The sequence below is a fragment of the Mus pahari genome, chromosome 1, assembly GCF_900095145.1.
Source record: "Mus pahari chromosome 1, PAHARI_EIJ_v1.1, whole genome shotgun sequence".
Classification (NCBI taxonomy): domain Eukaryota; kingdom Metazoa; phylum Chordata; class Mammalia; order Rodentia; family Muridae; genus Mus; species Mus pahari.
Window position 1 is genome coordinate 117,381,182 of NC_034590.1, and position 9,587 is coordinate 117,390,768.

General features: G+C 51.7%; 1 protein-coding gene across 3 annotated transcripts in view; it reads right to left on the reverse strand.

Annotated features, from left to right (window-relative positions):
* The window catches only part of Capn1 (calpain 1), a 24,630-nt gene that overhangs the window by 1,033 nt on the left and 14,010 nt on the right, over positions 1-9,587 (reverse strand). For all 3 annotated transcript variants that reach the window (XM_021190089.2, XM_029543380.1, XM_029543375.1), the window contains exons 11-21: positions 7,988-8,163; positions 7,073-7,084; positions 5,026-5,234; positions 4,907-4,946; positions 4,351-4,416; positions 4,204-4,261; positions 2,710-2,774; positions 2,238-2,306; positions 1,921-1,999; positions 775-891; positions 432-490 (exon numbers count right to left, since the gene is read on the reverse strand). In XM_021190089.2, the coding sequence (XP_021045748.1) occupies positions 432-490; positions 775-891; positions 1,921-1,999; positions 2,238-2,306; positions 2,710-2,774; positions 4,204-4,261; positions 4,351-4,416; positions 4,907-4,946; positions 5,026-5,234; positions 7,073-7,084; positions 7,988-8,163 (950 nt within the window). The remainder of the gene's footprint in view (positions 1-431; positions 491-774; positions 892-1,920; positions 2,000-2,237; positions 2,307-2,709; positions 2,775-4,203; positions 4,262-4,350; positions 4,417-4,906; positions 4,947-5,025; positions 5,235-7,072; positions 7,085-7,987; positions 8,164-9,587) is intronic.

A 9,587-nucleotide genomic window follows, 5' to 3' on the forward strand; every position in this document is an offset into this window, starting at 1 on the left:
CTCTCCCTCTCCCTCTCCCTCTCCCTCTCCTTTTCTCTGTATGTGTGGCTTTTCTTTTTCTTTTTCTTTTTTTTTTCTTTTTTGAGCCAAGGACAGCCCCTGGCTGTCCTGGAACTCACTCTGTAGACCAGACTAGCCTCAAACTCCCAGAAATCCACCTGCCTCTGCCTCCCTCGGGTTGGGATTGTGGGGTGGGCTTGAGTCACCACCACAGTCAGCAGCAGCTGTCTCATTTCTCTACTCCAGAACACAGGCTGCTGGTTCCCACCAGCTTCTAGAAGCCTGGCCTCCCCTTCTTCATCCCCCACTCCCAGGCTCCAGAAGCCCCTGTCCCAAGGCTTCCAAGACTGGGGTCCAGATTTGAAGACTTGTCCCAAGGCCGTGGACGCCTGTCCTGGTAGAGTCGGGTGAACAGGGAGGAATTATCTCACCTTAAATAGATCAAAGGTCACAACACCATCCAGGTCTGTGTCCAGAATTTTGAAAAACCCTGTGTTCCAGAAAAATGAGTTAAATCTGGGAAACCAGCCAGACAGTTAATATTCAGCCAAGACTATCTCCCACCTCCCACACACCTCAAGTTATTGCCCATCAAAGTCAACCCTTCCTGTCCAAAGAGGCCCCCTTAGGCCTCCCTCCATACACGATCCGTGCTCCATGCACCTGTGTAAGAGTCCCCTGTTCTCCTTCAGCCTCCACCCCACTCGCCCCTCTATGCCTCAGGAGGAACACTATGTGCTCTGTGGTGAAGTGGAGTCCATTGGGGGCACTCACGGAACATGGTCTCCAGCCGCACAAGGCAGCACACAAAGTTGTCGAAGTCCACAGCCAGGTCAGGCTCCGAGTAGCGGGTGATAATGAGTTCATGTAGCTTCTTGTTAAGCTTGAAGCCTGAGCAGAGAGGGGACACACAAGTGAGGGCTAGAGCAGGTGCAGCCAGCTAGGGCCAGGAGAAGCTGAAAGACCTCTTGGGTAAAGCTGGGGTGGAGTGGGGGGCTACATGGGGACAGGCTGGAGAAGATGGCTCAGAGGTTAAGAGGTCATGAGTTCAATTCCCAGTAACCACATGGTGGCTCACAACCATTTCTAATGGGATTACTTAAAATAAATAACAACAACAACAAAACAGAAGAAGCTAGGAGGGGCTGGGCAAGTGAGGGCCAGGCCCAGGGGGAACATCAGAACACCCCAGAAAATCACAAGCTGGCTGCAGAGGACATAGGCATCTGGCCACACTTGTTTTTACACAGTGTGTGCGAGTCCTACACCTGCCACACTGGAGCTCAGAGCTTGAACGGGCCCATCCTCTCCCTGCCTGCTCCGGTCATGTGATCCGGACTCAGTCACTCTCCTACGAATTACTTTTCTCTTCTTCACATTAGGGATAACAAAGGGCGCTGTTTGATGGCTCAGTGGATAAAGCATCTGTCATGGAAGCTTGAGGACCAGAGTCTGAGTACCTAGAACCCACATAAAAGCCTAGGAAACTTGGTAGTCTGCCGGTAATCCCAGCCTTCACCCACCGGGGAGGCAGACAGGATTCCCCGGGGAAACTGGATAGCTAAACTAGCCTCATCTGTGAGATCCAGGTTCAGTGAGAGGCCCTGTCTCAGCAACAGTAATGAAGGAAGACAGATGATGTCAACCTCTGGCTTTTATGTGTGTTCACACACATAGGAACACAAGAACAAACATGCACGCCACACACATACATATATATGCAAAAATGAATGAAAAGGCCCTTGTTCTTGGTAAGCTACAAGTGGAGGAAAGGGAGGAGTCCAGATAAAGTCCTTAGCTTAGCAACCACAGCACCTTTAGTGCTACCATCCCCCAGGGACAAGGGCCAGCCAGGTGGGCCACTCGCAGGGAGGCAGCCTGGGGTTCAGGAGCAGTGGGGTCATCAGCCTTGGGCCTCACCTGCAGCCTCAATGGCCATCCTCATCTCATAGGCACTCATGCTGCCGGACTTGTCCAGGTCAAACTTCCGGAAGATGGTCTGTGTGGAAGGATAAAGGGCGGGGCCGAGCGAGTCAGCCGCTGCTCAGCGGCACAGGGAATGGCCATCAGCTGAGACCCGGGGGCTTGGATGGGAAAGGAGCCCCACGCAGAAGGGAAGTTCTGTTGGAAAGGCTGGCTATGTAGCTAGCCTGGGCTCTGCTTCCAGGCCCGGTCATGCCGTGACTGAGGCCACAGAGGGCCAGGAGAGCCCAGCCAGGGAACCTCCTACCACCTACCAGGTAATTTCGGATGCGGTTCCACAGGATGTTGAACTCCACCAGACCCAGCTTCCCGTTGCCATCTCGCTTGGCAGAAGTTAAGAAGGAAACTACTCAGCTAAAGTTCTCATGTGAGAGGGTCCCGGGAGGAAGGGAACCTGGTTGTGGAGGGGAGAGACAACGCAGCTCCCTGCAGCTCATAGCCAGCTTGTTTTGTTTGTATCAGGTACAGTGAAGTGGGGTGGGAGAAGTACCAGCCTTAGGGACAAATAGGGACCGAGTTCTTGCTCCATTTCCCACGAGACCTCTGACTCAGAGTTTCCTTTGCTAGCCAACTGGAAGCTATCCAGGAAGGTGTTTGAATGCGAGGCCTGACCACAGCCACACTCTCCTGGCTCTGCCTATGCTTTTCAGCTGCTCTAGTGTGGATGTCGACAGCCTCATCCTCAACCCCAAACTCCACCAGACCCCAGAGCAGGTGGAAGGATACATCCATGAGGTTCACCATGCTGCGGCACGATTCCAGGCTGAAGCCGTTAGTGCGCAGGTCTTTGTCTGAAACAAACAACAAACAGGGGCTGAGGATCCCACTCTGTTGATAGAGTACTCGCCTGGCACACACAAAGCCCTGGGCTTGATCCCCATGACTGCAAGAAGGAAGCATGGGGGTGCATGCCTGTAACCACGGCAGTTGGGAGGAGAAGGAAGATGAGGAGTTCGAGGCCAGCCTCAGCTATATAGACCCTGTCTAAAAAAGAAAAGAAAGGAAGAGAAAAGGGGGATGGATAGCTGGAGAGATGGCTTAGGAGTTAAGAGTGCTGGCTTCTCTTGCAGAGGACCTGGGTTTAATGCCCAAATGATGGTGGCTCCCAACTCCAGATGCACGGGGTGTGATCCATGCATGTGGTATATTTACATGCATGCCTGCAAAATTTTATACATATAAAATAAAAAAATATAATAAAAATTTAAAAATCCACAGCATCCGCATAAAAAGGTGTGAGTAGTCTCTCACATACACAAACACACACATACACTCACACTCTATCACACACACATGCACGCACACACATACTCATACACTCAGACAGTCTGTAAGTGCAGTGATGTTGGGGGCTGAGGCAAGAGGATTGTTGGGGCTTGCTGGCTGAGAGGCCTTAACTCAAGGGTATAGAGTGGAGGGTGACAGAGCAGGGCGTTTGATGTCCTCATCTGCCAAGCGAGAGATGACAGGGACATAGAAGGAATGAGTCCCAGGAGTTCAAGTATGAAGTCTTTCAGAACCCATCATGTGGGAACCCTGGAGTGACAGGTGATAGGGAGGCTCCAGTCCTACCATGGGTGTGAGACCAGCAGGGGATGGGGTGGGGGTGCTGTTCTCGTAAGAAACAACGGAGCATTTCTGTGTCTCAGAAGCCAGGTCTGTACCCACCAACCGCCCCAGAATGAAGGGAAGGAAGAAAGGACTGGGCAGATACATAAGAGATTAGGCAGAGAGGAGCCGGCAGGCACAGGCTGCAGGCTGGGGCTGGTAAACGAAGCTTCGCTGGCAGGGTAGGGCCAGGGAGAGGTGTGCAGACAGAGGTCAGGCACAACAAGCCACAGGCAACAGGCTGATGTCCACATGCAGCAGCGGAAGCCAGGAGGGAAGGGAAAGTCAGGAGAGGGCCTGGGATTTGGTCTTTTTCTGCTTCCCCGAGACACGTGGCCTGTCCCTTGCCTTTTCGATGGCGTTGAGCACCTGCGACTGGCCTCGCTCTAGGCTGACTGTTCTCCCTAAGGCTCGGGCGAGTAGACTGGAGAGGAGCGGGGTTAGTGAGGAGTCTGGGATAGGAACGGTGAATGGGGCCGGGCAATGGAAGCCTCGCCAGTCACCCCGACGAAGGTGTGGGGTTCAGGTCCATGCAGGAGCGAGAGCGTGACAATTGGAGTGGTTTGGGAACAGGACCCGGGGATGGGTGGGTGGGTGGGTGGGGATCCTTACGTTTGCTAATGATCCTGTTCAAGATGGTCTGTAACTCCTTGACACTGATCTCCATGTCCTAGGCGAAGAGGAGGATGGCACCTGTGGGGTTCCCCCACTTCACACAGGGGCTCCCCATCTTACCATCCCCACCAGGCCCTGACTTACATCCCCTGCCAACTTGCTGAACAAGGCCTTGAAGTTGTCATCGATCTCCTCTTCAGAGAGAACTTTCTGTACACCAAACGGAGAGAATAGGTTAGGGTACTGTGGCCCAGCTCTTGCCAGAAAGAATAGCATTTGGAGGTGGGGCACGACACTCACAGTTACGAGTCACTCTATCTCTCTGAGCCTCACTCTTCTAACTATAAAATGGGATCTGCCCTCTGCCTAGAACTCTTGTAGCTAAAATGCTGCGTACAAGTCAGTTCAGTGTCGGAAAGTTTGGGTTAGGGGCCCTGCTGTGTGAACTGAGGCAAACTCATTAGCCTCTCTGTGCCTGTGTTTACTACTCAGAAGGTGATATCATGAAGGACCTAGAGGAGGTAATGATGGAGAAGAAGCAAGATATACAGACGGAGCTTAGTAACGCCACCATCATCACCACAGGCCCTTAGTGAACTGTAAAGTGCTGGGCAAACAAAGGACAAGTATTGCTCTTAAGGACTCCTGTCTGGAGCTCACCTCCCATCGAATACCCAGGGGAGACAAAGGGACCACATACCTCATCGGGGAGGTTGGCCTGAATCTGGTCATCTAGTTCCCTGCAGAGCAGAGGAGAGGGTCAGTCAGAGGGGCCTGGGGAGAGAGGGAGGTGGGAGAGGGTGGGGGTCTGCTACTCACTGGGTCCCAGCCTTCTTCTCTGAGAAGAAGCGCAGCAGGAAGTCGCCCTCTTTGTTGGGCTCGAAGGTGGAGGGCACCACTATATACTCCCCGGGCGGCAGGCGGATACGGTTACTGACTTCCCGAAGGTTGATGAAGTGCTCTGACTGCGCCCGAGAAGCGTTGGCCAGGAAGAAGTCACGCTTCAAGTGCACAGGCTGACCCGCCAGCTGGCAGGAGGAAAGAAGCAAGCGGGGGCTGCAGGGTCCACTCTGTCTACCTTTAGATGCTGGCCCAGGCCCAGAGCCCAGTGAGACCCTGATAATCATTTACCTGGGCCAGCATCTAAAGGCAGACAGGGGCAGGGCACTGCTACCTCCCACCGAGGTTTGTTTGTTTATGCGGTTGTGGGAGGGGATGAAATGCTAAGGTGTGAGGGTATCCGGCAGAAGAAACCTTGGAGAAGTCTGTCCTCTCCTCTTACCATGTGGACTCTAGGGATTGAACTTGAGGTCAAGAGCCTTTATCTACCCAGACATGTCACCAGCCCCTGGTTTTGATTGCCACTGGTGCACTAAATCAGGTATGATGGGACACGCCTGTAATCCCATCACTCAAGAAGTAGAGGCAGAAGGATCAGGAATTCAAAGTCACCCTCAGCTCCATAGTGAGTTTAAGGCCAGCCTGTGCTACATAAAACCCTATTTCAAAAATAAATGAGGGCTGGTGAGATGGCTCAGCAGGTAAGAGCACCAACTGCTCTTCTGAAGGTCCTGAGTTCAAATCCCAGCAACCACATGGTGGCTCACAACCATCTGTAATGAGATCTGATGCCCTCTTATGGAGTGTCTGAAGACAGCTACAGTGTACTTACATATAATAAATAAATAAATCTTTCAAAAATAAATGAATAAGAAATTAAATAAAGCCGGGCAGTGGTGGCACACGCCTTTAATCCCAGCACTTGGGAGGCAGAGGCAGGCAGATTTCTGAGTTTGAGGCCACTCTGGCCTACAGAGTGAGTTCCAGGACAGCCAGGGCTACACAGAGAAACCCTGTCTCGAAAACCATAAATAAATAAATAAATAAATAAATAAATAAATAAAACAAAAGAAAATCTGACTGCAGATAAGGGACTCTAAAAACACTATGATACAAGCACTGTTCAGACAGCTCAACAAGTGAGCTTACTTGTGACATAAGCCTGATGACCTGATTCCATCCTTGAAAGTCACATAAAGGAGGAGGGAGAGAACCAGTCCTCAGTCACCCTCTTATCTCCACACTCATGATATGGCATGTGTGCCTTACTCACACACATACAGACACACTCACACACATAAACACATGCTCACTCACATACACACACATGCACGCAGGCACTGGTTCACTGCTACTGGGCTCAGGCTCTCACACTGAAAAATAAATCTAAGATGCCATCACTCCTTGGAGTTCGCCCTGGGTCACTGTGCCTTGCCTGAAGCTGACTGGTGACTTTGCTGACCATCTTGATGGCCCTAGAGGGAACGCTATTCTACTTTCCCTCCACGAAAACAGGGTCTCAAGTAGCCTAGGCTGGTCCTGACCCCTCTATAGCCCAGGATAACCTCATCTTCCTGCCTTTCCCTCCTAAGTGCTGGAATTCCAGGCATGAGCCACCATGCGCATCCGGGAAGTGCTCAATACAACCCCTAAGGCTCAAGGCTTAAGCAACTGTTGAAGAGTCTAGACCACTCAGACCAGTGACTCCTGCTCCTAAGCCCACCCCACACCCGGTTAGCATCCTCCTCACCCCCCATACGAACAGCAAGACAGATAGAAGCTAGCCTGTGTGCAGGCTGAGTGGGGATCCAAGGACAGAAGTTCAAACCCAATCTTTGCTCCCTGCTCCTGCAATGACTGTCCTACTTGGTGAACAGGAATTGGGAGAAACACTTTTCAGGCAGTGACAAGGTGACATTTCCCTGATGCTTTATGTGTGGTACCGCTGACTTCAGCCATGCTCCTCCCATCAGGCTGCTAAGTTCAAGGGCTGATGAAGCAAGTAAGTGAAGAGAGCAACACCTACCTCCCGAGGGACCTGCAAGAGAGACAGAGAGAATAATGCATGCTTGCCCAGGGCTAGGACAAACATACATCATAGTCCAGAGTTCTTAATGGGGGGAGCCCAAAGGACAGAAAATGGGCCAGTGATGACACAGACCTATCCTCCCAGTGGAACAGGGAGTGGTGACCTGGGCCTCCCTCTGAATCAAAGTGGCTTAAAACAGCTGCCAGGTGGCCAATCAGTGTGATAAACCCCAGGGACATCAGAGACTACATTTCATCTGCTGCCAGGGGTTCTGGGTGTAGACCAAGGCTATGGCCTTCCTCTACTCTGTCAAGAGAGATCAAGAAGTTTCCATCTCTATCTTGAACCAAAGAATAAGAAGCAAGGGAGATTGGGCAGTGGAGCACGCCTTTAATCTCAGCACTTGGGAGGCAGAGGCAGGCGGATCTCTGAGTTCGAGGTCAGCCTGGTCTACAAAGTAAGTTCTAGGACACCCAGAGTGTGGCTCAGCCCAGAGGAAGAGGAGGAGGAGGAAGAAGGAGAATGAAGAAGGAGAGGCAGCAGCAGTAGGCAGAAGTACTAAGTCCTTGAATAGCCTCTCCCTGGGTGGCAGACCTTCCCCCTGCTCCAGAGGCCTGGTCACACTCATGCTCCACAGAACACTCCACTTTGTTACAAAGCTGAGCCCACAGTCTGACCCCAGAGGCTGTGGCCCACGGAGCAATCAACCACCCTCTTCCCTGGAACCTTCCTCTCCTGTAGCCAACAGACTCCTTCGCCCTCTCTGTAGCAGTGGGACTCAGCAGCTAATTTAAGAGCTCCTTCCTGCACCATAGCCTCAGCTGTCAGCCTTTCAGGCCCTCAGGATGCACCTTAGCATCCCCTGGTGGATGCTCGCTGCAGTAGGTAGAGGTGGGTCCACCCCTGGCTAACCTTATACACTGCAAAACCAATGGTCTCCATGTCCCGGCCAAAGCGACGCTCCCTGCGGCGGTGCTTCTGCATGAGGGCCAACAAGAAGCTGCAGCCCGATTCTCGGTTGTCATAGTCGTCTGCATCATCCACCTCCTCCAACTGGATCTTGAATTGGGGGTTTACCCAGAAGGTAGCTGCAGGAGGAGAGGAGAGGGGGATCAGCGGCAAGCAGGGCAGGGCTTCTCAACCTTCTCTCACACCTCGCTTCTATTCATTCATAAATTCATTCAATACTGTGGTTACAGACGCCCCGTGAGTATCAGACAACAGGAAAGCAGATGGACAAAACGCCTCTTCCAGAAGGGGAGGTAGGTGAATTATCAGGATTATTACAAAGAAAAGTAAGCTGGAAGAGGTGAGATTTATGATAACTCAGTGATCACTGGCGTGCTCAAGGTCCTGGGTTCTAAAAAGAAGCAAGCTAGTTGGCCTGGGATTGTGAAAGCAAGCTGAGCCCTAGTGGAATAGCCAGTGCCTGATTTTCTCAGTGCCTTTGAGCCTGGTGCCTTAGACCAGTCAGTCATCCAGGCTGGTCATGATGGCACATATGAACACATGTGCACACACATGTGTACACGTGTGTGCACACACACACATTTGTTTCTAATGATGCATGTAGGTGTGGGTATGTGCACATGAGTGCAGTACCCACAGAGGGCAGAAGAGGGCGTGAGATCGCCTGGAGCTGGAGGTACAGGCAGCTGTGAGACACTGACCAACATACAGGGATCTAAATGGGAGTCTCTTGGAAGAGCAGTGTGCTTTCTTAACCAGTGAGCCATCTCCCCAGCCCGACAAAAACTTTTTTAAAAGACATTTTAGGTAGAGAATATGAGCCCAGATGACAGGTCTGAGAATGTGACAGTCGTCACTACTCTGCAGAAAATCCAAGCTCACACGATGACGATAACATTTAACTTATGGCAAGCTAAAACTGTTGATAAAGGGAAGGGCAAGCCAAGGGAGACGCCCTAAAATCCTGCATTGTTCAGGTCAGCTAAGCACAGCACTGCACACTGGGCCGGGCTCAATGGCAGAGCCTTTGTGACACATGTGAGTCCCTAGGTCTGAGTCAACGTCTTGAAAAACTAACAACCACAACACAAAAAAAGTAAGGCCAGGCTGGTGGCTTGAGCCTGTGATCCCAGTGCATAGAGACCAGAAGAGGAGGCCGAGGCCAACCTCAGCTGCACAGCCAGCTCAAGGCTGGCCTGGGCTTCAGGAGACCCTGTGTCTCAATGAAACAAAACAAAACAAAACAAAATGAAACAAAATTCATTGAGCATGTTCTCCAGATGTTCAACCCACAGTGAGGAAAATTTACTAGATATGAGAATGGCTGTGAATTTCAGGCTAACCTGGATTGCAGAGTAAAAGACTCTATTAAAAGAAGGAAGGAAGAGGCTGGAGAGATGGCCGGGTGTGGTGGTGCACGCCTTTAATCCCAGCACTCAGGAGACAGAGGCAGGCGGATTTCTGAGTTCGAGGCCAGCCTGGTCTACAAAGTGAGTTCCAGGACAGCGAGGGCTACACAGAGAAACCCTGTCTTGAAAAACCA